Source organism: Lepisosteus oculatus, chromosome 23 (genome assembly GCF_040954835.1).
Source record: "Lepisosteus oculatus isolate fLepOcu1 chromosome 23, fLepOcu1.hap2, whole genome shotgun sequence".
Classification (NCBI taxonomy): domain Eukaryota; kingdom Metazoa; phylum Chordata; class Actinopteri; order Semionotiformes; family Lepisosteidae; genus Lepisosteus; species Lepisosteus oculatus.
Window position 1 is genome coordinate 3,594,376 of NC_090718.1, and position 26,658 is coordinate 3,621,033.

Sequence of the window (26,658 nt, forward strand, 5' to 3'; positions counted from 1 at the left end):
CATACACAGGTAAATGGAATAGCGAAATGCTATTTAGCTAGCTCTTGGACGGTAAGTGGTAAAAAAAATACAGTTGCATAAGAAAAGAAAGACAACAATGTTGCCTTAAAACACATTGCTTAATCGGTAATTTTCATGCTTTAAACAATTTATATTTTAGTGAATTTCACCACCGTCTGACTCTCAGTAACCACGCTACCTTGAGTGGAATTAAGCTCAACTCCCAAAAGAATCTGGATCACCCGCCTGCGAGGGCTCGATATTGAAAAGTCACCATTGTCGCTATTAGAGTGACACATCTGTCACGTTACGCCTTTTCAAATGTCCGCTATAGCTGCGAGACTAGCAGTCACGAATGAAAACCTACGTGCAATCTAACAATGTAACATTTCGCCTCAACTAAAATCATTGTTGGTGATGAGATACAAGGAGTCGCTGCGTAGTTCAGTGACGATTGGAAAGCTCCTTTCTTAACGAAAAGCCCCCCTTCTAATTCTACAAAACCTTCCCTATGCACCCATTATTTACAACAGAATTTACATATGTTCAATATTTTACCCAATTCGACTAAATATCGCATTTCAGTTTCAATTTCAAGAAAAAGATACTTTAACCGCTAAAATTCAATACCCCCCATTGTGTAAAATAACTATTCCCCCCCTATCGAGCGAACCGGCGCTTTCAAGCGGTGAAAAGGGAAAGTCTGCGCTCTCTCTCGGAAGGGCTGGTGGCTCTTAGAAGAGCCTTTGGGTTTGTAGGAAATTAACTCGAGGGTCGATCGCTCACTTCTTCTTGGGAGCCGCTTTCTTAGCTTTGGCCGTCTTGGGTTTGGCCACCTTGGGCTTCGCTGCCTTGGCTTTCTTCGGGCTCTTCGCCTTCTTAGGCGCCGCTGGCTTCTTGGCCTTCTTGGGGCTCTTGGTCGCCTTCTTGGCCGCTGCGGGCTTCGCGGCTTTCTTGGGCGACTTCTTGGCGGCCGCTGGCTTCTTGGTCGCCGCCTTCTTGGGCGACTTCTTGGCGGCCGCTGGCTTCTTAGCCGCTGCGGGTTTCTTGGCCGCCGGCTTCTTGGCTTTGGCGGCGGCGGCGGCTTTCTTCACGGGCTTGGTCTTGGTCTCCGCCTGCTTCTTGTTGAGCTTGAAGGAGCCCGAGGCGCCGGTGCCCTTGGTCTGCACCAGGGTGCCCTTGGTCACCAGGCTCTTGATGGCCAGCTTGACGCGGGAGTTGTTCTTCTCCACGTCGTAGCCGCCGGCCGCCAGGGACTTCTTCAGGGCGGCCAGGGACACGCCGCTCCGCTCCTTGGAGGCGGACACGGCCTGCAGGATGAGCTCTCCCACGCTGGGGCCCGCTTTCTTGGGCTTGGCGGCGCTCTTCTTCTTGGGCGCCTTGGCCGGCGCGGCGGCGGGGGCCGGAGCGACTTCTTCTGCCATCGCTGCGTCTCTGTCTGCTGTCGGACTGTCTGCGGCTCCGCGCGCAGGCGGAACTTCAAGGCCGCATGAGAACCGTGGAGACTCAACCGCTGCTGCTGCTGCAGCTCCGCTCCGCACAGCCCGCTCGCACTTGTGTTTTCTCCCCGCACAAAACTGCCCCGTAATCCTCACAAATACACAGAAACGAGTACAAGAGATGCAAAATGCAGAGGAAACCCCCTGGTCTTTAATATGCAGTTGAGTTACAGGTTTTTCTGTACAGTAATTTTGACAGAATTGCCCAAACTCCAACAACAGAGCTCACGAAAGGCGGTGCTCACCCGGCACTTTGTCGTCTATTTCTAGAATAAATGTACTTAAACCATCAGTAAAGATAAAAACAATGTTTAAATAATACTGCCGAGGCCGACGGTCATGTAACACAATAAAAGTGAATTCTGAATTATTTAAAACGGATGATTTATTTTGCTCTATGTTCAGTGTTATTAACACACTCCCGGACTCGCTGTTTCTAAGAAGGAGACGGACAAGTTTTGTCAAACTAGACCGTTTTATCCCTGTGAAATTCTGAGTATTTCGAGTTTTTTCACCGATACGCTTTTATAAAATGCTGTACACGCGTATTCTGACACTTTGTTTATCTCATAAATTTCCAAATCACTTCCTTCAAAGGCGATTCTTCAACGGGGCTTTAGTAAAGACTGCAACTCTCTACCGTCAATACCAACATTCCTGAAGCTCTTTCTAAACCTGTTACTTCGGATTGCAGTTCCTCCAGATCCTTCAGCATCGTCCCAGCTTCTCGGGAGGAGACAGTTAGCAGAAAGCCCGTGATATTACTGCTCGTACAAGACGGGCAGAAAAAAGCGGATTTTCAAATGCTTAGTTTTATTTTCTTTCATCTGGCTGGTGTGAACGCCCGTCCATTCCCCAGACATTTAAATTAATTAGTTTGTCTCTGGGGCTCACGGTAGGGCTAATACCAATTCAACAGGAACAGGGCACTAGGCTGGAGACATGCAGACTCCATACAGAAGGATTCTTCCATCCCGAATTAAAATCAAGACCTGCGAGGCAGCAGTTTCGGACGCTTTATTTTGAAACTATTAATCTTGATACTATTAATCAAATAGAATATCTACACTAATACTAAAGTATCCACACAGCTGAGTTGAAACAGCCTGAGTTCTTGTACTTAGTTAATTGCCGGTTCTTTTATACACAATTCTCTTTATTTCTTCAGACTGACTCCTGTCTCTTTAATCTCACATTCCACTGCCATGTGGAGGGGGTTTGTTCTCACTGGTTTCTTATTGTTCTCATTAATTCTTCAGTCTTGCTACAGGTTAATTTTGTTACAGTTCGTTACTCATAAACACCAAACTGCTTCAGCTGGTGTGTATATTACATACACCTAACAAGCATTTTTTTTAATCAGCTTTACCCAAAGAGTTGTGGGTGAATGGTGCAAGTTGTCCAAACAAGTCTCTAGACACAACACAATGAGATCTGTGTCTATTAGCGACTATCTACCTATCAATTTACTGTCTTCTATGATTCTATGCTTTCTATGCTAACTGGCTGAAAAGCTTATCAAAAGAACAAGTTCTAACCTGGACCCCCTGGAGGTAGTGGCTGAAAGGAGAATGGTGTCCAAATTAATGGCCATCATGGACAGCGTCTCCCATCCCCTCTATGACATGCTTGTGAGAACGAAGAACACGTTCAGCAGTAGGCTGATCCAACCACATGCGACAGGGGGCGCTACAGGGGGTAATTTCCTGCCTTCTGCCATCAGACTGTGCAACTCCTCCACTGTGTGTCTGGGCAGGGGCAACATTGACCTGTTTTTGGGAATGAAAATGAATTTCTCTGTTTACAGCTGGTTTTCCTCTTTCCAACTGATTTGTGTGCAATATATGCTTTGTGTAATATATTTATAATGTGCAATATATCTTTTTGTATACTGTACATTCTGGTTTGTCTTACATCTCCTGTAATGTGAGCAATTCTATATACTCCATTTTTAAAAAGGTTTTACTGCACTTCTCACTGACTGTACTTACTGTATTGTTGTAATATTGTATCATTCGTTACATTGTCCTGTGGTAACAGTGCCAGTCTGCTGGTGCACTGCAATTTCCCTCAGGGGATTAATAAAGTATCCTGAAGAGAGTTCTGTTGTATATAAGAACAACGTCCTTCTTTCAGATTTGATATAAATCAGTTGCAATGACTACATTCTTTTAACCCCGGTTGCTTCTAAATCAAAAACACAGATTAAGCACAGGCACATCAGTACAAATACGTTGTTTCTTCAGACCTTGGACTGTATATTTTTTCATGCATTCTTGATCTTACCTATATTTCATTCTCTCTCATTTCATAATTACGATATGCATCGGGTTTAAAGAACTGACCTTCTTTAGAGATTTTTAATAAGGGGTAAGAAGTTTTTAGGTCTAAGTGGCTGCAGTAAAGGTCAAGAACCTCTGCTTTCTTTATTATGGGCTTTTTAAGAGAAACGATTCCTTCTCTCCTGCTCCCTCTGCTGGACAGCTGTGGTCTCTGCTCCCTGAGCCTTGTCCTGGTTGAGCTGTAGCCTTACAAACAGGGACATACTTTTCTATCGGACCTGTCCAGCACTTAACTTGGCGAGGTACACTTGAATAATTTGAAACAGCGGTTAGCCGCTTACAGCCACTTGGTCAGAAGAGGAGCTGTGTGTGATTTAAGTCAGGGTGAATTTGAATCGAGCACAGGATACACTTTACACAGAATTGGGGGAAGTAAACAGCAGACTGATGGACAATTTTAACGTTCATCCTAACAAGCTTCTCGAATTTAAGCACATCGGAACGACAAGCGAGAATTATACGATATTGCTTAAAGAACCAAGTGGGAAATGTTTTTTGTTTTTTTTTATTAAATCAATCAAATCCAAGTTATTTTAGTGCCATTGCACTATATTGTCTATTTCCACGGTTTGAAGCAAGAAGGAAGAAATCATGATTGCTCTTTTACGGACTCTGTGGGTGGCTCTTAAAAGAGCCTTTGGGTTCGCTGATCCGGGACGGGCGGGCCGGGTTTACTTGGAGCTGGTGTACTTGGTGACGGCCTTGGTGCCCTCGGACACGGCGTGCTTGGCCAGCTCTCCGGGCAGCAGCAGGCGCACGGCGGTCTGGATCTCCCGGGAGGTGATGGTGGAGCGCTTGTTGTAGTGCGCCAGGCGGGAGGCCTCGCCGGCGATGCGCTCGAAGATGTCGCTGACGAACGAGTTCATGATGCCCATGGCCTTCGACGAGATGCCGGTGTCCGGGTGCACCTGCTTCAGCACCTTGTACACGTAGATGGCGTAGCTCTCCTTCCTGGTCTTTCTGCGCTTTTTGCCGCCCTTCCCGGCCGTCTTGGTCACGGCTTTCTTGGAGCCCTTCTTGGGAGCGGATTTCGCTGGTTCAGGCATCTTCTCAAATTACGTACTGCGTACAAAATGATGAAACTCACGCCTCCTGCAGCCCCCTATTTATAGCGGCTGTATGCAAATCATCTCGCTCAGCTGAGAAGGAGGCTCATTGGTCAGCTAGAGAGCTGCTCTCCTATTGGCTGCGCTCTGCGCCAATGAAATTCAAACGGCTGAGCGCCTGAGCCGCTCGCTCTGACTCCAGGCGCCTCTCTCTCCCCTCCGCCCGAGCACTCAGGAACAAAGGGCCGTGCGATCCGTTTTGCACTACGTGCAGATTTTCTGAAATCCGACTCTCATGCCGTTTATATCCCCTATCCTAGAAAACAATGTGCTTGGCGTAAACTGTGCGATTTGTGCAAACTTGGGAGTCAAAAGCCCGCTCGCTCTGATTCCAAGCTACTAGGACAGCAACTTTGCTGCAGTTTGCGCTCCGAGGTGCACTAACAGCCCTGACCTCTAATTGTGTATTTTGTTTTTAAATCTCACGATTCAGTCGCCTTATATTTTCTCATATTTGTGACTGAGATAGTTCGATCATCATAAGAGCTGATTGTTTTGAAGCAAATCCAAAAGTAATTTAATTTTCATGGGAGAAAAAAGGACCTTTGTTATTGGGGAGTGCGCTTATACACTAACCTATTTTAAAAGATCTTCACTATCAACTCAATAGCGTGTTTTTTTTAAGTAAATAAAATAAACAGTACCAATTCATGTATTAATAGTTTTTATTTAAGGTCTAAAATTAACTATCGTTCCACTGATATGTATTTCTGCTCCGCTAAACGCAGATGGTCTTAACAGCATTAATCTAATTCATATGAAATGCAATCTAGGTACCACTGCAAAGATTTTCCTTTTCACTTTAAAAAATAAAGGCTGATATGCAAACCAACAGTACATCCTTTAAGTGGGACACAATCCTCAATCAAGTCACCTGATATATTTTGTCATACATGTAAGAATTCATCTGCATTTAATTTTTTTTTTTTAATTGTGTGCATGATAAAGGATGTGTAGGGGATAAATACACCGGAACTCTTGAAGTTATCATTTAAAGCTGCTTAGCCCGTTTATTTGTTGATTCACTCATATAAAATCAAAAACCTTTCCGTTTTAACGCCTCTTTTTCGGAGCCGGTTTTCTGGGCGCCTTCTTCGCCGCCCTGCCTTTCACAGCTGGGCTCTTGCCCTTATCAGCGCCTCGCCTGTCTGCGACCTTCGTGGGTTTCTGCCCGGTGGGCACCTTGCCCGCGGCTCCGGCCGGCTTGTTGGTCCTGCCATGACGCCCCGCCGGCTTAGTCTTTGCGGCGGCCTGTCTGTGTCCCTCCGCCCCCCGCTTCGCGGCTTTCCGTGCCCGCTCCGTCGTCGCCGCCGCCGCTGCCGGCTTCGCCCTCCTCTCCCTGGCCGGGTTGAGCGCGAAGGAGCCCGTCGCGCCTCTGCCCCCGGTCTGCACCAGCGTCTCCCGCCGCACCAGGCCCCTGACCGCCGCGGCGACCCGCGTGTCGTTCCTCTCCACGTCGTAGCCGCCGGACGCCAGGACCTTCCTCAGCTCCGCCATGCACAGGCCGCCCCGCTGCTTCGACGCGGCCACCACCCGGAGGATGAGCGCGGAGACGCTGCCGCCGCCGCCGCTCCCTCTCTTCCCGGCCTGGGCGCCAGCCGCCGCCGCCGGCCTCTTGTTCTTCAACCCGCCGACCGCGGTTTCTGGCAAAAAGGAAGTGAGAACGACATTAGGCGAGAGGGCGGTGTCTAGACATCGTTTTCACTCTTTCCAAAACTGCACAGGCGCTGTGACGGAACACCACGGCATCATAATGAATTAAAATGACAGCGAGAGGCGCGGGTGTTTTGTTTATGTCAGCCGTGCTCAGGGGCGGCCGGCTGGGATTGGGGGGGTCACACTGACTGGGCGCGGCGCCGGCGGCCTCCGGGCCTTCGTCCCGCAGCGCCTTCTTGAGCAGCCGGCCGAGGCGCTTGGCTCCGGCCTTGCCGAGTCCCCGGCCGCCCGGCTCCCTCCCGGACATAGTGTTTCTGGAAAAGCGTCAGCCGAACGGACAGAGCCCAGAGCTCCGTTGGCAGACATGGAAATGTCCCGTCGCTCCCAGTGAGGCAGCGCTGCCGCCGGCAACGTCTCTCTCCGTCCGTTAGGGGATTTGTTTCCGAACTGCGGTTGCCTGGCGACGGAGGGTCCCGCGTGCTGGTGCCCAGGTGAGATGTATTTTTCTTTACGCCGGGACACCTGCAGTTGATAACTGCACCCCGAGCCACAGCGCCTACCTGAGGCTTTTGGGAGCCTTAATAATATAACTTTCATAATGCATGAGAGACAAATCAAGACTAAATAAAGACCTATTTCTGACTGTTTATAGAAGCATTTTACCTCTATGTACATGTACACTCTAGGTCTTTATTTTTTTCATTGGGTTTTTCTTTTAAATGATTATTATTAATTATTATTGTTAGTTTCCCGATATGTTCAGTGTCTTGGATTCACTCCACCCTGCTGACCGGAATTTATTTCCTTAGGTTAATTCTTAGTTTCAGGTACAAGAGTTCTGTGGTTTACAACAGCTTGCTACAGCGAACCTTTGTAAATATGTTTGTCTTAATGTTTTTTTTTTGTTTCAGAACCCTAAATTGTAACTCTAACAGATCTTTTCCCACTTTTAATTGAGTGTGCACAGATAGTACAATCCAGGATCATCCAAATAAAGAAAGTTCGTACGTGCCGGCGGTCTCAGTTCTGTTAAAATAACTTAATGACTGAATTTATACTTTTGTGTTCAGTTCAATCTTCTGATCAACGTTGTTGAACAAAGCAGCAGCAAGTTATAACCCCCCAAGTTAGTGAGAGTATCTACGTACGTCTTTTAATCTAATGCATGAAATATTTTTCGTATTAATGTATTTGAAAAACGTGCTGCCTTCAAAACCTTTGCCTATTAATACCCGCCTCGTCTCTTGCCAAAACTGTTAGTTTGAGCTCTTACAAACCACTTCAGCTTATTAATGGCCGGCCTTTGGAGCGCGAGAGGTTAAAAAAAGGCTCTTAATACGTCACGGAGACCCGCTCTATACCGGCGTGTGTTTTGGTAAGCGCTCTGCGTGATGTCATAAAGGATGCGACGGAAATAGCTCTCTCTGCTAAGCGACGGAAACACGTGCCAGTCTTTGCGCACATTTCTCGTTTTCGTTCGTGCTACTACGGCTGCATGTGCCCGGACTTTTAATACTTTAGAGCTGGATGATTCGCCTTTTACAAACCAGTGAGTTTTCTTTTTACTTAAAGATATAAAAAATCGAGGGACACAGGAGGGTGGGGGGAGAGAAATCTTGACTGTGCGGTTAAAGTCCTGTTACGATTGTAAACGGATTCTTGTAAAACTTCAATACGAAATCGAACTATTGAGATGTTTATTTACTACCGCCGTATCCTCGTTAAAACATTAAGTGAAACGATAGTAGTAAAGAAGAAGTGTTAAGACATAGAAAAGGTAAGGTAATAAAAAAAAACCCTGCCCCGATCAAATTTAACTTAGTGGCCTGTAGATTGATTAGTGATCGGAGGAGGATTTCTTTAAAAACGCTATGGAAATGTGTTCGCTTTTAGTCAGCAACTAAAATTAAAACGAAGTACTGTTACTAGAAGCTGAAGTACTAGTACCCCGTGAAATTGTGATAGAGGTAAACCAGATTCCTATCGTGCAGCGGTTTCATCACAGTAGCCTGCAACCTATCAAATGTGAAATGTTGTTGGTATTTTAATAATTGATTTAGACATCTGATATCGCTTTGCTTTTTCTTGTAGATTGCAGGTTTGTAGACGTTCTAGTTATTTCTCTCTGAACTACATCTGTTAAACAGTGTTTTCTTTTTCTTAACCAGACGGATTTTATTTGTAAGAAATATCAAGCCATGCGAATCTGTAGGATTTCCAGTATTCGAAGTTTTGCTTTGCAGGATCTGTCATGTTACGTTCGAGATCATATGTCTAAATTCATTTTATTTTCGTTTGTATAGGCTGTGATTGGTTAATTTAGAGGTCAGTCATGGGGCGGAAGTTAGATCCCACCAATAAGCAGAAGCGAGGGCCAGGACGAAAGGCCAGAAAGCAGAAGGGTGCAGAGACAGAGATTCCCAACTTCTTGCTGGAGGGTAAGCAGCCATCCTGATCATTATGACTGTGATGTACTGGGTGGACTAACATGAGCTCCACCTGCTTAGACTCCCACTGACAGAGCAGGCTGGACTGGACTGACTGGACTGGGAGCTGGATGAGTTCTTTACTGGGATTATAATCAGACTCACACTGACACTGACAGAGCAGTCTGAGACTCTCCAGGCTGGACTGGACTGACTGGACTGTGAACTGGCTCAATTGTTAACATATTACTCTACCAGTATTAGTATTATTATGTCAGAGTCACTTCAGTGTGAGATGTGAGACAGTTGTTTTAAATAAAATAATCACTAATATAATTTGAAAATGTGTTCCCTTTTTTAGGTGATAGTGCGTCTAAAAGACTTGGAAGCAGAGCAAGGAAACGGTAGGAAATATCATCACCACTACTGTTCTTGGTATTTTAAATTGCTGTTCCCCTGCTTCTTGCAAGTTGTGATTGTTGCTATTGTTACTTCTCCATAGTGCTGTGAAGCGTTCTGTTCCCACCTCCCAGCCTAAGAAGCCTGAAAAATCAGAAATAGAACCAAAACAGACAAAGAAAGGTAATCAAATCTTAATGCTTAAAACAATGTCTGCTGAATAAACAAAATGTATTAGTTGTGTTTCTAGGGTCTATATTAGGGTCTGTATGAATCTCTGTGTGTGAGGAGTGTCTCTAGGGTCTATAGTAGGCTCTGTATTATTCTCTGTGTGTGAGGTGTGTCTCTAGGGTCTATAGTAGGCTCTGTATTAATCTGTGTGTGTGAGGTGTGTCTCTAGGGTCTATAGTAGGCTCTGTATTATTCTCTGTGTGTGAGGTGTGTCTCTAGGGTCTATAGTAGGGTCTGTATTAATCAATTTGACTTACTCAGGCTTCAGCGATGAGAACAGCGAGTGGTTGAAGCCAGCGAAGCGGAAGCGTCCCGTGGCTCAGTCCGACAGCGAGTGCGATTCGGAGGCTGAGGAAGAGGAGGTGCAGGAAGGGAGCGAGGGAGAAGCCCGGGAGGAGGACGTGGGCGCGGGAGGGGAGGAGGAAGCTGAGACGGATGACGATGAGATGGTAGACGACTACGGAGTGGCGGAGGACAGCGATGAGGGAGAGGAAGAAGGCAGCGACGGGGAGGAGGTATAAGCCTGCCTGGTGTTCTCCCTTTAAGATTGGTTAGAAGTTAACAGTGGAGGTGAAGAGTTTACTTCTTTGGTTTGCAGGCACTGATGTCTTATTTTATAATAAGACATTGTCTCTCTTCCTGCTGTGCCCCCCCAGTTGCTGCCGATCGAGAGAGCGGCAAAGAAGCAGAAGAAGTTGGAGAGGGAGCTGGAGGAGGACAGCGAGGAAGAGGAGGATGAGGAGGAGGAGACGGGGAGCGAGGGTGACGCCCCACTTGCGGCTGCCGACGAGATGGAGAAGTTCCAGCTGCCCACTTCAGAGGAGAGAGCGAGAGAGGGTGGGCCTGCTTCCTTTGGGGGGGGGAGAAAGCCGGATTTCAGATCATTTTTCTCCATTCCCCTAGCAACAGCCTCCGTTTGGCTGTCGGGAATTGCCCAGCTGATTTTGGATTTGAAATAGCTGTATGATTTTTTTTTTTAATTCGCTCATCCTTAACTGCTGGTTAACCCTCACCCCCTGTCCCTTTTCTCCGTGCTCTCCCACTCAGGCCTGCTGCCCCTGGACCTGCAGTCCATCCACCAGCGGATTAAGGACAACGTCGACGTCCTGGGACACTTCAGCGCCAAGCGGGAGGAGGGGAGGGAGAGGGGGGAGTACGTGGCCCTCCTCAAGCAGGATCTGGCCATGTACTACAGCTACAACACCTACCTCATCGAGCAGATCATGGACCTCTTCCCCCCTGCGGAGGTCAGTGCCCATGGGGAATTGAAGGGTCTGGCTGTGGGATCTGCTGAGCTGAGGGGGCCCGTTTTTTTCAGCTTGGGTTCAACCAGCCGCTGGCCTTCCGCCTACCAGACCCCCATCCTGCCTGTGGAATTGGGGGCTGGCGAATGAGTAAGCAGACGGGAAGTACGAGCCTCATCGCACGAGGCAGACCCTTGCGCTGCCTGCCGAGGTGTCACGGCGCTGTCCGCCGTTCGCGAAACGGGCTCCATTTCGGCTCTAGGGAACATCTCAAAGTCACATGTAAATGGTTGAAAGAGCAGAGCCAAGATGGCTGACAAGGCGCATGCTCTGTTCAAGTTCACGTTTATTTGTCATTCCAGCCGTATACAAGTATACAGTGGAACGAAATATCGTTCCTCCTGGTCCACGGTGCAAATACAGACAGGACACTGACATAGATATTGTAGACAGGACCCACATAGTGCGAATTACAAGGTAAATGCATAATACAATATACACGACACACTGGGGGGATTTAAGCCCTGTTTCTGGAATTAGAGTGGGTGCAAGTAGATTCCAGGGTGTTGAGGAGCCTGCAGGAAGCAGCTGTTCCAGAGTCTGGTGGAGCTAGCCCGCACACTGGGATCTCTTTTCCCAGATAGTAGGAAGGCAAAGAGTTTATGGGAGGGGTGGGAGGGGTCGTCTACTATACTGGAGGCCCTGTGTCAGCACCGTTGGTGATAGATAACTCGTCTGCGCCATTCCCACGTTGTGTGTCTCCCCTGCTCCAGCTGATCGATTTCTTGGAAGCCAATGAGATTCAGCGGCCAGTCACCATTCGGACCAACACCCTGAAGACGCGGAGGCGGGACCTGGCCCAGGTAAGACCTCCCAAGCCTCCCGCAGCCCCCCAGCGGACTGTAATCATCATCCTGCAAGGATTGCGGCCTCCTCTTGGAGATCGCATGGAGAGCTGCTGCTCGCCAGCTCCGTTTTCAAGCCCTCCGCTCCCTTTGGATCTGTGAACGTCCGCTCGGTGTGACCTCCTTTCCTCCCCTCCCTCTTTCAGGCTCTGATCAACCGTGGGGTGAATCTCGATCCCCTGGGCAAGTGGTCTAAGGTGGGGCTGGTTATCTTCGACTCCTCTGTCCCCATCGGTGAGTCTGCGCTGCGTGAGCCATGGTCGTCGCTGGCTCGCTGTTTTCCCCTGTGCTGTTCGTTGCTCCCTGCGTGTGACACCCTGCTCTTCCCCACATGAGACACCATCTTAAATTTCCTCCGCCGGGCTCTGTAGTGGTTGCTCGTCCTGGTTTAGTTTTTCGGATCGTTTCCCACCAGGTCAGGAATTGCGGTTAACTGCTTTTTTAACCAGATCAGTCAGTCGGGGAAAAAGGTTCTCCTTTCTGGCGCTGACAGGAGGCTTCCCCATCAGTGTGTGACAAAAGCAAAGGGAGAGTCGGTGCTGTCTCGCCATCCAGGCAGTCAGTGTGTGCGCACAGTGCACGGACCTCTACCTCTCTTTCCTTCCAGGCGCCACTCCGGAGTACCTGGCCGGTCACTACATCCTCCAGGGCGCCTCCAGCCTCCTGCCTGTAATGGCTCTCGCCCCCCAGGAGGGGGAGAAAGTGCTGGACATGAGCGCTGCCCCGGGTGGCAAGACGACTTACATGGGTAAGTAAAACTGACCGCACAGTGCAACTGTCTGTTTGTGGCAGGCCAGGTCAGACTTAGGTCCTTCCTGCGCATTAGTTACTTGATTTTCATTTACTGAAGTGAAGGTCCCTGCCCTTGGGTCTAAGTTAATATTTATGTCTTGGAAGTCTCTTTTAGATACAGTATTAATCTTTGTGAGTGAGGTATATCTCTAGGGTCTATATTAGAGTCTGTATTGATCTCTGTGGGTGAGGAGTTTCTCTAGGGTCTATATTAGGGTCTGTATTAATTTCTGTGGGTGAGGTGTGTCTCTAGGGTCTATATTAGGGTCTGTATTAATCTCTGTGGGTGAGGTGTGTCTGTTGGGTCTATATTAGGGTCTGTATTAATCTCTGTGGGTGAGGTGTGTCTCTAGGGTCTATATTAGGGTCTGTATTAATCTCTGTGGGTGAGGTGTGTCTCTAGGGTCTATATTAGGGTCTGTATTAATCTCTGTGGGTGAGGAGTGTCTCTAGGGTCTATATTAATGTGTGTGTGAGGAGTGTCTTGAAGATTTTATGAAGATCTGCATTAATGTGTATTAGATGTGTCCCCAGGATTTATAATATGTGTCTTAATCTGTAAGGTGTCCCTAGGCTCTTTGTAAGCATCTGTATTAATCTCTCAGCTCTGTTTTAGGGTCTGTATTAATGTGTGTTGGGAGACTCTCTAAGGTTAAGGTCTGTATTAATATGTCTGAGATATGTCTTCTGGGTGTATGATAGGGATCCATACTAATCTGGTGCTTAAACTCTGAGTTAGGGACAGTATTGATGTTTCTGTGTGAGGAGTATCTGGAGGGTCATTACAGAAACTCACGCTGTGGTAGGAGTGTGTACCGAGGTCTTTATGATCTGTCCATGTTCATGACTGTGCACTGATTCCCTCAGCTCAGCTGATGAAGAACACGGGGGTGATAGTGGCCAACGACGTCAGCGCAGAGAGACTGAAGAGTGTGGTGGGTAACCTGCACAGGCTGGGCGTCAGCAACACCGTGGTCTGCAACTACGACGGCAGGAGTTTCCCCAAGGTCAGTGTGTGTGCGTGTGCGTGTGTGTGTGCACGCGTGTGTCTGTCGGTGCCAGCACGCGGGTTGGCCAGCGTGTGTCGGAACGCCAGATCGCGGTCCCATGGGACCCATGAGTGGGTGCGTGTTTGAGCCGGGGCGTATCCACGTCAGCGCGCGGGCGGGGCAATCGTCGTAGAGGAGTCGGTGTGTTTGCATCACTGTGCGCCTTGTTTTCCGCATTTGTGCCTGCGTGGCGGGTGATGCGCCGGCTCTTCTCTGGCGGCTTGCGTGGGGGGTGGCTGGCGCACGGTGGTCCGGGTCTCTGATCGGTTGTCTGTGATTGGTTTGCTTGGCAGGTGATGGGCGGCTTTGACAGAGTCCTCCTGGACGCCCCGTGCACTGGTACCGGAGTTATCGCCAAAGACCCGTCCGTCAAGACCAGCAAAGTAATGACCACGCTGAAACCTCTTCTCTAGCGACTTCGGTTAAAGTTGCAGCATCTCTGTCGATTTCTTTGCCCTCTTCGGGCACTCCCACTGTGGCCCTCGCTTTCAAGCCGTGGAATCTGATACTTCTGAGTGGGAATATACTGTCCTTGCAGCAGCAGTGCACAGCAGTTCACCAGCAGGCGCTGAAGATTTTGCGCCCTGCCCACCCTCCCCCTGGTGGACAGCAGGGATCTTAACCCCCCTCTGGTGCATTTTGTCAGTGTCCACAGCAACCTGCACACCTGTAATCCCCCCCCACACACACACATTTTAAAGCAACATGCCCCCAGCCCCCTCTCCCCCTCTCAGTGCAGTTCACATGCCCTGATGCCCTGTGGTGCCGGTCCAGGTTTCCGTTTTACCTTTTTCACAACCCCACCCCCCTTCTCCCTCAGGATCAGGCTGATGTCCTGCGTCACGCTCACCTGCAGAAGGAGCTCCTGCTGTCGGCCATCGACTCGGTGGACGCCGATTCGGAAAGCGGGGGCTACCTGGTCTACTGCACCTGCTCCATCATGGTGCGTCGCTCGCTCGTTCGCTCGCTCGCTCTCTCCTCCGCCTGTAAAAACCCTCTTCCCCCTCCGTCGCCCCTGCCTGTGCCTCTCTCTCTCCTACCCCCCTCCCTGCCTCTGTGCGTGCGGGCGCTGCGTGGCACTGCGCTCGGCGACCTGAGCACTCCGCCGCCGCCGGGGCCCCCGGTGGGGAAACAGCGCCCCCCTCGCACTGGGCAGGCCGAGCGGGGGAACTGCAGCCGGGGGAGCGGCACTGTGACACTGTGGCCTGCTTGCAGGTGGAAGAGAACGAGTGGGTGGTGGACTACGCCCTGAAGAAGAGGAACGTCAAGCTGGTGCCGGCGGGGCTGGACTTCGGGAAGGAGGGGTTCAGCCGGTGAGGAGAAAACGTCCTGCGGCACAACACCAAGCACAAACGCAGAGGCAGCACAAACACTGCAGCGCTGTGAGCTTTGTAGGGTGGGGGCAGTAAAAAAATAGTCAGGTTAATAGTGATAGAATGTAGGGCACTCAGACATATGCTGTGATAAAAAGGTTGAGTTTTGAGTTTCAATTCAGAGCGAATCAAAGAATTTATCTCCCATAGAGTCTGAGGAAGGGCATTCCATAGCACTGGAGCAGCACCAGGAAAGGCACAATCCCCAAAAGTCCGAGATTTAGTCCTGGGTGCAGTGAGCAGACCCAGCCTCAGCTGACTGGAGCCTATGAGAGGGAGTGTAAACATGGAGGAGCTCAGAGATGTACGATGGAGCCAGATTGTTCAGGGCCTTGAAAGTCACAACCGGATCTTGTATTGAATGTGTGACTTCATACGCAAACAGAGTAGAGACTTAAAGTCTGGTGTGAGTTAGTAGTCTAGCTGCAGAGTTTTGGAAATGTGTTGTCATGTTGCAGATTGCTGCACTGAGCCACACTGCTATGGTTCAAGTATATAGCAGGAGTTTGGCCAGGCCCTGTCTGGGGGTCTGTGTTTCAGCCTCTGGAGACGTTTCACTTGTTCACTTGAAAAGCAAATCCCGGCGCCCTGTAGCTGTCGGGATCGCCGGCTCTTCCTGCTTTGAGTGGAACCAATTCACTTGCTTATCTGCTGGAAACACGTATTCCACGTCTTTGCAAGTTGGTGCTTTAAGGGTGACTGATAAAGTCTGTTGGATTGAGGCTCTGAAGAGTTGATGTTTGGCCTCTCCTGGTGTATAGCGTTTGACATCAGTATTACTGAACTTGAGTGATGAAGGAAAAAACAGTGTTGAACATGTACAAGTAATCCATTGCTCTCTCTCTGGTTTTATATTATCTCCTGTTTTTTTTTTTTCCCAATTTCCTTATGTGTAGCAGAAAGACAGTTTCTGTTTAAAGGATTGTCTTTGACTAAGGTTGGATGATCGGAATCGATTATCATCAAACAAGTGCATTATTACATGGGTCTCCTGCCTGACAACACACTGTCAAAGTGAGATTTTTATTCCAGCTTTGCAATAGATCATGTATTGCATACAGCTAGACTGATCCACTGATGCTGGAAACAAGCTCAGCTGTATTTCATAATGACCAATAAGTGTCACTCTGCCCGACCCAGTTTCCAGACAGATTTCAAGAGAGCACGCAGCGATGCGCTCAGACCGTTCGTGGCCCTGGATCGCTAACGGAGCTGATCTTGCAGTTTTGATAATGTCGCTTTAGCTTTGGAGCAGCACACTGGCGCATCTCTTAGCATTGCTGCCTCATAACGCCGGGGCCCCAGGGTTCAATTCCAGACCCGGGGTGCTATCTGTGGGGGAGTTTGCATGTTCTCCCTGTGCTTGTGTGGGTTTTCTCTGGTTTCCTCCCACTGTAAATAAAGACATGCTGGTGGGTTGATTGGCTTCTGGGAGAATTGGCCCTGGTGTGAGTCTGTGTGTCTGCTTGTGCCAAGGGATGGATTGGCATCCCGTCCAGGGTGGACCCTGCTTTGTTTGCCCCTTGTTTGCCAGCACAGGCTCCGGCTCCCCCTTGATGCCCAATTCAGCTCTGACTGGTGCCTGTGAAATGTGCCCCAGAGCACCTAATGTATTAGAGACATGACATCACCTTCCTAGAAACCTACAGGGTGCAGAGACCTCTCCCACCGGCTCAACACCTAGCAGAGCTCCCTCCTGTCCAGGGTGTGGCTCGGAGCTGGCGATCCACCTGGGTCGAATCCCAGCAGGGGCAGAGCAGACCAGGATGCTGGGTGCTTTGGAAATCGCCACGTCCAGAGCGTTAGTTAAGGGGAAAAGGTTGCTGGGACGTGCCGGATTTTGAGCCCTGTTGCTAATGGGCTTTGTGTTCAAGCATTTACTAGCCCTGAATAGCCTCCTCTTCTTTCGTTTTCTCTCCAGGTTTAAGGAACGTCGTTTCCACCCCTCGCTCCGTCTCACCCGCCGGTTCTACCCCCACACTCACAACATGGACGGCTTCTTCGTGGCCAAGTTCAAGAAGTTCTCCAATAGCATTCCCACTGCCACCACAGGTACAGAGAGAAACCCCTGGAACCTGCAGGCGGCCATGCTGGCTCTAACATGCTGTCCACTTGCATACAGGACAGTCAGTTGGGGTGGAGCCAAAATGGAGCCAGTCTCACTAACACTGAAGCCTATATTCAACATGAGACAGTGCATTAGTACCTTAGTTATCATATAAGGATGAGTTTGTCGGGCCCCTGAGCAAGGCCCTTCACCCCCGCTGCTCCAGGGGCGCCGTATAAATGACTGACCCTGCGCTCTGACCCCAAGCTTCTCTCTCCCTGTCTGTGTGTCTCATGGAGAGCAAGCTGGGGTATGAAAAAAAGACAAATTCCTAATGCAAGAAATTGTATATGGCTAATAAAATTCTCTATTTACACTTGTACACACTATGACAGCGCCCTCTGGCCTGTGGGAGGAGGAACTGCAGCTCTCGTGCGGAACTGTGTAACTGTTCTCTCTCTCTCTCTCTCCGTCAGAGGATGTGGGTGACGCCCAGCCGAAGGAGAACGGGGCCGAAACCTCGACGGGCTCTGCTAAGCAGGGGTCAAACGCCAACGGAAAGAACGTCCCCCGGAAGAAAGGGGAGGGGGAGAAAGGACAGGCAAAGAAGGCTGGAGGGAAGACGAAGGTGGAAAAGAAACCAGAGGGGAAGCAGCAAGTGAAGAAATCGGACGGGGAGAAGAAGGGGGGGTCGAAGGCAGGGAGCCGGTTCGAGAAGAAGAAGAAGAGCCAGAACCTGGGGAAGAAAAATGACACGAAGGGGAAGAACAAGTTTAAAAAGTTTAAGAAAGCGAAGCAACCAAACTAGACTGAGTGAAAAGTCCTCAACAGTGCAGCAGAGTATATACTACGCTTCCCATCTTCCCTTGCTGTGGGACAAGCAGGGTCTGGATCTCAAAGGCATTCTGGGACATGCAGTTGTTCTACAGCTACGTGATGATATTGAAGGCCATGCTTCCCATGGTCCCTTTCAGGAAAGCAGCCTGACGACACACGGGAAAATGCTGCCTCTGTGAAAGCTGTGACTTTTAAAGTTAATTTTATGGGAGTGGACTTTGTTAAAGTTTCATCTTAAGTGATTCATACATCCACCCCCCTTCCTGGCTCTTGCCAAGTTTGCGTAGTCTTCTTGTGCCAGTGGGGAATTCTGGGAACTAATCCAGCTCACAGTGATGTCAGTTCAATCCTATTTTCTTTATCTCTAAGATAATTGACAGCATGTTATTTTTTTTTTCAATTAAACACCCAGTTTTCCTTTTACAATGGAATAAGCAGAGGTTAATTAATTGCCGAGAGAGGAAAAAAAATGCTTTTGAAGTTTGCAATTAGCTTCCCTTTGGTTCCTTGGCATATCACATGCTGACACAGCTCCCCATTCTTCGTTTTTAGAGCAATTTAAGGCGTCTGTGTTCCCTCTGTCTTTACAGAATTATTTTTGTATTGTTTTTGACAAGTAATTCAGAAAATGTAAAAACAATGTGCTGTTAACGTATCAGAAAAATACACACTGTACTTTTTTAAATACATCAAGTTAAAGCCCTGACAAGGGGAGTCCGATTGTCATCTCAGTTTATAACTAATCAGTAAAGTTAGTCCTGGCCTGTTTTAACAAATAACACAACACCTTTCCAGTTTTATGTTTCTTTAATAGATTAATGCTGCAATAGGGGTTTAACACTCACGTTATAGTAATTCATAACCGGAATAATGACACACAGCACCAATTATTTTATTTTTTTTGTTCCTTGCTGGACAATCCAACGCAAGACAGGTTGTGGTCTGTGCTCTCCCTGGTCACTCTGTTTGTGTCGCAGTTTGGCAAATGAAGTGGAACTGCAGAGATCTGTGTCCCTGGAGTAGGGGATCTCCCAGGCACATCCTTTGAGCAGGGCTGTGTGTTCCTGGCCCTGGAAAGCAGGTTTTCTTTCCAGCTTGGATCTAAAACCTAAATCGGCAGGCCACTGGTTCAATGGCAAAAAATGAACAGGTTGTCCCAGCTCCTCGGGTCCTGCAGCTTTTCTAGCCCGCCAGGACCAACCCCTGTACCCTGTAGTACGGTTCGGACTGGCTAACCGGTCCAGTTCAGCCCTCCTTCATAGGATGCAGAACCGCTGCTGGTGGTCCTAGAGGCCTTGGAAATTCTGTGCAATATGACACCCCCTCAGGGCTCCCTGCATCACTATTACTAACATTACTAATTGTTACAACTCCAATCACAATGGGCCAGCTGCTCCTCTCGAGACAATCACTGCTGAAGCTAATTAACAGGAATCAGGTAACACTTCTGTTTTTCTGGAGCACTTGGACTGGGCCTATTAAAACAGCGGAGTGATGAGTATGCCCCCGCAGGGAGCAGCAGGCGTGCACTAGGGGACAAGTGCGGTCAGTTTCATCTGCCTGTCTCACTCCTGATGGTGTCCATCAGGAATCTTTCCCCACGGTGCTGTTTAGATATGTAACATTTCACAACACATCTGCCCACTGTACAGGCACCAAGTAACAGACAGGAACTATCATTTATTTAATAATTTAATTTGTCCTGTAACTATATGAACAGCGCGGATCTAAACCGTTACCAGCAGAGTAGGGTACCTGGGCCCAGATGGTAAGCCCTGGTACTATCTATCGCCATCTGCAGCAGTGTTGCTCACAGCTAAGTGTTACGGACGACGTGACTCAGCTTGCAGACACTTTTTCACCTTCACGGGTGACACTGAATTGCTGTAATGCACAGCTCCCAGACTCTAGGCCATGGGATCAGTAATTCAGCAAAATGTCCATCTCTTCCAGCTGTAAACTGCTCCAGTGTAGGCATGGCCAATTGTTATCCAGAGGGATGGTGAGTCTACAGGTTTTCAGTCCACCTGGGCTCCCAACAATCTAATTCAGCTCACCAATATAATAACTGAACCAATTTAACAGCCCTCCTGAACTGGGGATTCCTGGAGAAACCATCTTATCCCTTCCCAACTGGTCTTCTGCTGCTGATAATACAGAGAGACCCTAACATGAAATCCTACAGACCGCCTAGGATCATATTCCAGAATCCTTTTCATAACTAATGACATCACCAATAAGACAAAGGTTGCAAATACTTCTCTCTACCGATTGCTAATAAACCTGATTCCAAGTTGGACCAGAGTACAGAAACCGTTCTCAGAAACGGGGCCAATAGACTTGATTTCTTGCACCGAACCGAGTTTTTGTGTCTTATACAGGGGCTGGTGTGCCTGCAGGGTATCTAATCTCTTCAGAGCACCTGGACTTGACAAGCTGGGAGAACCTTTTCAAGTGGTCCAATCAACCAATAACGATCAGATTTAGGGTTATTCAGAGTAAAGCAGGAACAAAATACAAACGTAGTGGCTGTCCAGCACCAGGACTGGAGATCCCCGCTCACCAGAGTGACACAGGGGGAGAGAGAAGAGGGTTACGGGACAGGAAGCTACAGTCCGTACAGTCATCTCTTAAAAGACAGTCTAGCCCCAGCTCTCCAGCACTGAGATTTCAGCTGTTTGGGAAAAGGCATTTAAAAATGACCAGACTTGGAATATGATAGTGTAAGGGAAGAAAACAGTAATTCTACAATACAGTAAAATAAGAAAAACTAGTGTAGCTACATGTTACAGTAATGCCAGTCCAAACTGGTTGCAGAAGTACAGTAATTCCAGTCCAGCGATCTTAAATCCTACAGTTCCACAGCAGAATTAAACTCCCAGACATTCCTGTGGCTTTCTTTCTCTCTGTAGTCGGAAGAAGCCACGCTCTTCTGCAAGAAGCACCACGGAGAACAACGTCCTTAGCTGTATGGAACTACAGCAGCAGCAAAACTACGGTTTTACAATTGAGAAGAAAACCTCTTTTGCCTCCATTCCTGTCTGGCCATTTACAACTGTGAGTGCAATGCTGTTTCTCTTTTTAGGCTTTAACTTTCCAACATGTAAATCCTTAAACATCTCCAAAGCGACTTACATTGGTAAACTAACTGACCTGAAAGGGCAATGGGCGATCAAACGCAGAAACACTCAAATCGATACTATGCCCGTTTACCCATGTGCTTTTGTATCGCCCCTCGCGTTTCTAAAATACTGTTCTAAGGAGCGATTTCTGAAGGATTGAGAAATCCAGGGAGAAACGCTGGGGCTGGGACCTTTCCCACTGTCATCGGAAGGGGAGTTGGGGGGCGAACGGACTGGGTTCCGCAGAGGAAACGATGACTTCTGGGACTCGCTGCGCATGCTGTGTCATCGGCTTGGCTCTTCTGCTATTATTGCTATTTCCTGCTTTCTAAAAAGCGGAGAAATGTCACTTTTCCACTTTGTCACTACGTAAACCGCCGCACTGGGCAGTCCGCTGTCCTTGATTGTTCGCTGAGGCATACTGGGATGGACTCTTCCGGATCAACACAAACTCCAGCAACCAGGTTCAGAGAGGGGGAGGCCAGTCCCTGTCCTCCACCGTCTCTGAAAACAGAGGAGCCGAGACTGACTGGACACTGGACCCCCCTCTCCCCTCCTCTTTTCTGTCGGGTGGAATCCTAGTTTTATTATAGCTGCCCTTTCCTTTTAAATATTTTCTCTTTTTGTAAGCTGGGTCGGGGGGGGGGGGCAGGGGGGGAAGTGGACTGAAAGGCAGACCGTAAAGAAGACCGGATTCCCACACAGCAGAAAAAGAGAGAATCAGGAAGGAAATCACAGAACCGAACGCCGGGCAATAAGAGAAATGAAGTTGACCTAACAAGAACACCTCCCCCCCTCCAGCCCTCTGCTATCCTCTCTCCCTGTTCACTTCTTCTTTCGCTCCTGGGAGCAGCGGGGGCAGTACCTGCGGGGGAGAGGCAACACAGCAAAGAGGATGTCAGGTAATACAACGAAGTACAAGGTCAGTATTTTAAACGCTGGCAATATCTCATTTCAAAACTTCTCAAGCACGTCCTCAGTGACACTCTCACGCCTCCCCTCCCGCTCCCCAGTCTCTACAGCCCCGCCCCTCCCATCTCTACAGCTCCTCCCCTGCTTCTACAGCCCCTCCCACTCATGTCCCTCCCACCTCTACAACCCCTCCCACTCCTGCCCCTCCCATCTCTACAGCTCCTCCCCTGCTTCTACAGCCCCTCCCACTCCTCTCCCTCCCATCTCTACAGCTCCTCCCCTGCTTCTACAGCCCCTCCCACTCCTGCCCCTCCAGTCCCCCCCCCGCTCTCCAGCCTGTCCCCTCCTCTCCCTGCCCCTCCCTCACCATTTTCCTCGGGGTTTAGTAGTCAGTCCCACACAGGCGAAGTGGAACCACTCAATGGAGCACTGCAACATGAACACACATTGCACCACACCGCGCTGTTAATTCACATCCTGCACAACCCAGCACAGTAATTCACCACGACAAAGAGACATCACCGCCCTGCGCTGTTAATACTGACAAGACGCACAATGCCCTGCCCACAGTGACACTACACCTAATACTACCAACATGCTTCGCAAGCCAAATAGTGAAACAACACACATCACGCACAACCATGGAGACGCACAGAGGACATACAGACGCACGATTGGACACTCACGTCGGTGTTGTCACAGCCGATCATTTCTCCGTATGAAACCTGGTGACAGAGGCAGTACGTGGGCTCGTTGGGGTCCACAGGCATGTCCAGTACATCAGAGGGGTGAACGTTCCCAAAATTCACGGAGGGGGTGCTGTATTCTCCCCTGAAAGTCGGAGAGAGAGAGAGAGAGAGGGGTTTAATCAGAAAAGGGTGTAAACACTGCACAGAGAGACAGCACAGCAAACAGACAGAACTTCATTCCACGGAGAACGTAGCAAAGACGAAGATGGGGAGACAGGCAGAGATGCAGACAAAAGATTGAGATGGAGGGTAACAAGGAGAGTGAGAAGTGAGGACAGACAAAAAAAAATGTGGGTGAGACACTGACGTGTGGATCAGTTTGACTTTCTTCTGGCCATTCTTGGGGCTGCTGTCGTCGTCCGAGTTCTTGACCTTCGACCTCGTCCGGGCCACTTTCTTTTCCTTCGGCCCCCGAGACTCCGCTGGGAGAGAGGGACAGAAAGTCGTCAGCCGCGGAGCCCAGGGCGAGGGTGACCCGTGCACCCCCACCACCACCAGAGAAGGCAAACCAGGATCGCCGGGGGCGCCCGGCTGGACCCCAGGCAATACCAGCACGTCCCGGCCACTCACTCTTCTTGCCCTTGCTGGACGCGGAGTCGTAGTCGGTGCTCTCGATCTGCTTCTCCTTCAGGTCCGCCTCGAAGCGCGCCAGGTCGGTGTCCAGTCGCCGGATGTGCTTGTCCACCTGCGAGGGGGCAGGTGGTGGTCAGACCGTGTCACATCAGGCCTCCCTGACAGTGCAGTATGTTAACGGGCACAAAGTAATGCAGGACACGCCAGGACATCCAGTCTGGGTCACGTCGCTTTTGTGACCAGGGTTCGAGTCAGCAAGGGGCGCCCCCCTCCTCCAATGGGCACAAGCTCTCCTGTGGGGCTGGCGGAGTGTCCCAGGAGGAGTGGCGTGAGAGCAGCGCGTCCACATGAGTCCTTCTCACAGAAGGGCTCCATCGCTCACGAGGCGAGAGCTGAAAACCGGCGTTTCCAAATCGGGAGTTTGATTTTTTTTTAAAAAGAGCAATTCCCAACCCTGAAAAGAAAACGTAAAAGTAACGGCGTGCTGCGAGTCTTCTTCCTCTGCTTTGGCCTTCTGGGAATTGCAATGGGGTGGTAGAGCAAGCAACCAAAACTACAGAACAGCAAAATTACCTGGTTGTATTTTTTCAGCTCTGACTGGAGGAGTGGTGCAGCTCTCCATGACAACACTGAGAGCCCCACAGTGCCCACAGCACCGTCACTGACTGGAGGAGTGGTGCAGCTCTCCATGACAAACCTGAGAGCCCCAAAGTGCCCACAGCACAGTCACACTGACTGGAGGAGTGGTGCAGCTCTCCATGACAACACTGAGAGCCCCACAGTGCCCACAGCACAGTCACACTGACTGGAGGAGTGGTGCAGCTCTCCATGACAAACCTGAGAGCCCCACAGTGCCCACAGCACAGTCACACTGACTGGAGGAGTGGTGCAGCTCTCCATGACAAACCTGAGAGCCCCACAGTGCCCACAGCACCGTCACAGTGACTGTGAATGGTACAGATCTCATTAACTCACTGAGAGTGCCCAAAACAGAGTTTTCCCCAGCATAAAATGTCCAGGAAGCCAAACTTCACAGCTGTGTCAGGCTCATGGGTTCCAGCAATTTTTAAATGATACAGAACCAGGACCAGGGCTCAGAACTACGCCAGTTTCCTAATCAAAACACGTGGGGCAGCGCCGGCGGCTGGGGGTGAACTCACCATCTCGTACGTCTGCATGGCCAGCTGAACTTTGTCGTCCCCGAACTCCTTGCACTTGCTGTAGGACTGCTGGATCTGGCGCAGCAGGGAGAGCTTCTGCTCTGAGGACAAGGTGCGCGCGTTGGCTGTGTATTCTCGTGCCAGGCCATCGATCTGCCCCTTCAGGTCTGAGGAGGGAGGGGACAGAGCAAGGGAAGAGGCAGGGAGAGGAAAAAGAAGTGAGGAGAAAGACACGAGAGGCCGAGATTACAGAATGGTTTATATCACCCATGTAGGTCAACATACATGGGGATACAGTGGTCCTTATAGTCTGCTGCTCCCCTCCACCACTAGCATTACATCACATAGGAATATGCTGCACTTTAAGTATAAACTATTTATGTTTGTTCTTATAGTCACAGACTATGTTTACTGCAGCTGCCTAAATACAGTACTAGACTACCATTAGGATGTGGTTTTCCAAAGGGTGTCAAACCCAATCCTTGATATTTTGGAAGGGCTGTAAATGCATATTTGCTTTAGTAAGGATTTCTGAGAGTGCATCCCCTCTCTGGAACCCAGTGTGGTAGTGTCTGTTCTCCCCGTGTGTCCAATCCTCTCTCCTGCTCTGCTATACGCTCTCTCCCCACCCCCACCTCTCGCTGGTACCTTCAGTCCGCTGGTCCAGGTCTCTCATCAGCTGGAAGTTCCTCTGCAACTCAAAGGGCAGATTCTCAATACCTGCAGGAAAAAATTAATAATTACAGCTGCAGTGCCGGTATCCAGCTCCTAGTGTACAGTAATGGGAGTACCGTGTTGCATTCAGACTCCGAGTGCACAGCAGGGTAATCCACTCCAGGTTTTACAGTACTCATGTTCTGATCAGAAACAAATTACACTGTATATCTGAAATGTTGCGGACACCACGAGCTCAAGGCAGAGACTTCGGTTTGCGCAGAACAAGCTCTCTATGATATTCTGTCCATCTTTTAACTGCTTCTTCCAGTTGAAGGTTGTGGGGGAGCTGGTGCCTATCCTGGCAAGCAATGGGCACAAGGCAAGGTACACCCTGGACAGGATGCCAACCCATCGCAGGGCACACACACCAGGGCCAGTTTTCCCAGGAGCCAATGAACTGAGGGAGGAAACCAGAGCCCCTGGATGTAACCCATGCAAAAACATGGAGAACATACAAACTCCACACAGACAGCATCCCAGGAATAGTCCTGGTAGCAGTGCAATGTGAGGTAGCAATGCAAACCCCTGCGTCTATACTCGCCTACTTTTATTTTAACAATTTCAAAAACAATGACTGAAAATGAATCTGATAAACATTTTCAGCTCTTCTGCACGCCTGCCATGGCGTGAGTTACGCACTACAGTCCTTGTATGTCTATCAGCTAATCGCTTTCACATTTCCTGTATGTCTGAATGTTCCACAAAAGTCCTGCATTTTGCTCTAACGCTGACAACTTTAAAGAAGACCGATTACTTCTAATGCGTGAACTCCACGTTAAACAGCGGAGATTGGTGGTCTGTTTAAAGAAGCCAGCTAAATCATCAACGTTCAGACTGTTATTGCTCTCCTTTTCAGTACTTTCTTTATCAATAAGCCCCATATGGATTTTAAAACGCATTGCTCAATTTCAAACTATAAATCGGCGACTCATTTGTCCACATATTGACATAAACTACATCAGTAATTGTAAACACATCTACCGTTATACACTAATGCACATTGTAAATAAATCGTTCCATGGGCAAAAACCATTCACTCCTCATGATGTCCTTTCTAATAAAACAAGAACAGCCATTTATTCCAAAACAGCATACCATTTGAAATTGCATTTGATCACAATATCCCCGTTTGGATTTTCAAATGCTGTACAACCCACACATCCAAACTGCGCTTCAACTGGAAAACCACAATACGAGGTACAAAAAACCAAACTACAAGGACTTTTAACCATGGAAGATTTTTCTTCTGCATTAAGTATCCGAGGGATACTTCCAAATAATCGATTTTCTCAGAAAGGGATAATGATAGTTATCACTTACTGTCCAAATAATGCTCCAAATACATCCCAGCCGCCATCTTGACAAGCTGCAAACAAAATAAAGGCGCTTCCGGTCCGGCCGGATATAGAGCCGAGAGAGAGGGTTGCGGGTGAGGTGGTTGAAATCTTTTTTTCTTCCCCCTCCTCCTCTCGACGTTAATTTTTAGGTTATTTTACAGCGGACCAGAATATCTTGAATA

The 26,658-nt window shown here is 49.0% G+C and overlaps 5 protein-coding genes across 7 annotated transcripts; 1 reads left to right on the forward strand and 4 right to left on the reverse strand.

Moving 5' to 3' along the window:
* Positions 1 to 545: 545 nt before the first annotated feature.
* LOC138224710 (histone H1-like) lies at positions 546 to 1,536 on the reverse strand. Its single transcript, XM_069182732.1, has one exon. The coding sequence runs from the start codon at positions 1,422 to 1,424 to the stop codon at positions 783 to 785; it is 642 nt and encodes a 213-aa protein (XP_069038833.1). The 5' UTR covers positions 1,425 to 1,536; the 3' UTR covers positions 546 to 782.
* A 2,826-nt stretch (positions 1,537 to 4,362) lies between these two features.
* On the reverse strand, positions 4,363 to 4,901 carry LOC102697656 (histone H2B 1/2). Its single transcript, XM_006642351.3, has one exon. It carries the CDS (start codon positions 4,885 to 4,887, stop codon positions 4,513 to 4,515), a length of 375 nt encoding a protein of 124 aa, XP_006642414.1. The 5' UTR covers positions 4,888 to 4,901; the 3' UTR covers positions 4,363 to 4,512.
* Positions 4,902 to 5,931: 1,030 nt separating this feature from the next.
* On the reverse strand, positions 5,932 to 6,910 carry LOC102683977 (histone H1.2-like). Its single transcript, XM_069182731.1, has 2 exons — positions 6,793 to 6,910; positions 5,932 to 6,590 (listed from the first exon to the last, which is right to left on the reverse strand). The coding sequence occupies exons 1-2, from the start codon at positions 6,908 to 6,910 to the stop codon at positions 6,001 to 6,003; spliced, it is 708 nt and encodes a 235-aa protein (XP_069038832.1). The 3' UTR covers positions 5,932 to 6,000.
* Positions 6,911 to 7,004: 94 nt separating this feature from the next.
* nop2 (NOP2 nucleolar protein homolog (yeast)) lies at positions 7,005 to 18,620 on the forward strand. 2 transcript variants are annotated; one of them, XM_069182711.1, is made up of 16 exons: positions 7,005 to 7,094; positions 8,907 to 9,041; positions 9,391 to 9,433; positions 9,532 to 9,611; positions 9,921 to 10,174; positions 10,316 to 10,496; positions 10,707 to 10,906; positions 11,677 to 11,766; positions 11,955 to 12,042; positions 12,416 to 12,556; positions 13,468 to 13,607; positions 13,943 to 14,032; positions 14,470 to 14,592; positions 14,865 to 14,962; positions 16,944 to 17,074; positions 17,546 to 18,620. In XM_069182711.1, exons 2-16 carry the CDS (start codon positions 8,936 to 8,938, stop codon positions 17,875 to 17,877), a joined length of 2,097 nt encoding a protein of 698 aa, XP_069038812.1. In that variant the 5' UTR covers positions 7,005 to 7,094; positions 8,907 to 8,935; the 3' UTR covers positions 17,878 to 18,620. The 2 variants fall into 2 exon arrangements, with proteins under 2 accessions (XP_069038812.1, XP_069038811.1); XM_069182710.1 differs by lacking the exon at positions 7,005 to 7,094 and adding an exon at positions 8,036 to 8,152.
* A 74-nt stretch (positions 18,621 to 18,694) lies between these two features.
* On the reverse strand, positions 18,695 to 26,586 carry ing4 (inhibitor of growth family, member 4). 2 transcript variants are annotated; one of them, XM_069182729.1, is made up of 8 exons: positions 26,460 to 26,586; positions 25,071 to 25,142; positions 24,423 to 24,589; positions 23,260 to 23,374; positions 22,997 to 23,111; positions 22,627 to 22,771; positions 22,308 to 22,369; positions 18,695 to 21,893 (listed from the first exon to the last, which is right to left on the reverse strand). In XM_069182729.1, the coding sequence occupies exons 1-8, from the start codon at positions 26,494 to 26,496 to the stop codon at positions 21,854 to 21,856; spliced, it is 753 nt and encodes a 250-aa protein (XP_069038830.1). In that variant the 5' UTR covers positions 26,497 to 26,586; the 3' UTR covers positions 18,695 to 21,853. The 2 variants fall into 2 exon arrangements, with proteins under 2 accessions (XP_069038830.1, XP_069038831.1); XM_069182730.1 differs by lacking the exon at positions 22,308 to 22,369.
* Between the last annotated feature and the right edge of the window lie 72 nt (positions 26,587 to 26,658).

Coding starts and splice junctions, on each gene's coding strand:
- LOC138224710 (XM_069182732.1), bottom strand. CDS start 1,424: ATGGCAGAAGAAGTCGCTCCGGCCCCCGCCGCCGCGCCGGCCAAGGCG.
- LOC102697656 (XM_006642351.3), bottom strand. CDS start 4,887: ATGCCTGAACCAGCGAAATCCGCTCCCAAGAAGGGCTCCAAGAAAGCC.
- LOC102683977 (XM_069182731.1), bottom strand. CDS start 6,910: ATGTCCGGGAGGGAGCCGGGCGGCCGGGGACTCGGCAAGGCCGGAGCC. Junction 6,591..6,792: donor GGCCGCCGGCGCCGCGCCCA/GTCAGTGTGACC, acceptor CCTTTTTGCCAG/AAACCGCGGTCGGCGGGTTG.
- nop2 (XM_069182711.1), top strand. CDS start 8,936: ATGGGGCGGAAGTTAGATCCCACCAATAAGCAGAAGCGAGGGCCAGGA. Junction 12,043..12,415: donor CGACTCCTCTGTCCCCATCG/GTGAGTCTGCGC, acceptor CTTTCCTTCCAG/GCGCCACTCCGGAGTACCTG. Junction 14,963..16,943: donor GGGAAGGAGGGGTTCAGCCG/GTGAGGAGAAAA, acceptor TTTTCTCTCCAG/GTTTAAGGAACGTCGTTTCC.
- ing4 (XM_069182729.1), bottom strand. CDS start 26,496: ATGGCGGCTGGGATGTATTTGGAGCATTATTTGGACA. Junction 23,112..23,259: donor GTCCAGCAAGGGCAAGAAGA/GTGAGTGGCCGG, acceptor CCTCTCTCCCAG/CGGAGTCTCGGGGGCCGAAG. Junction 22,772..22,996: donor AAAGTCAAACTGATCCACAC/GTCAGTGTCTCA, acceptor TCCGACTTTCAG/GGGAGAATACAGCACCCCCT.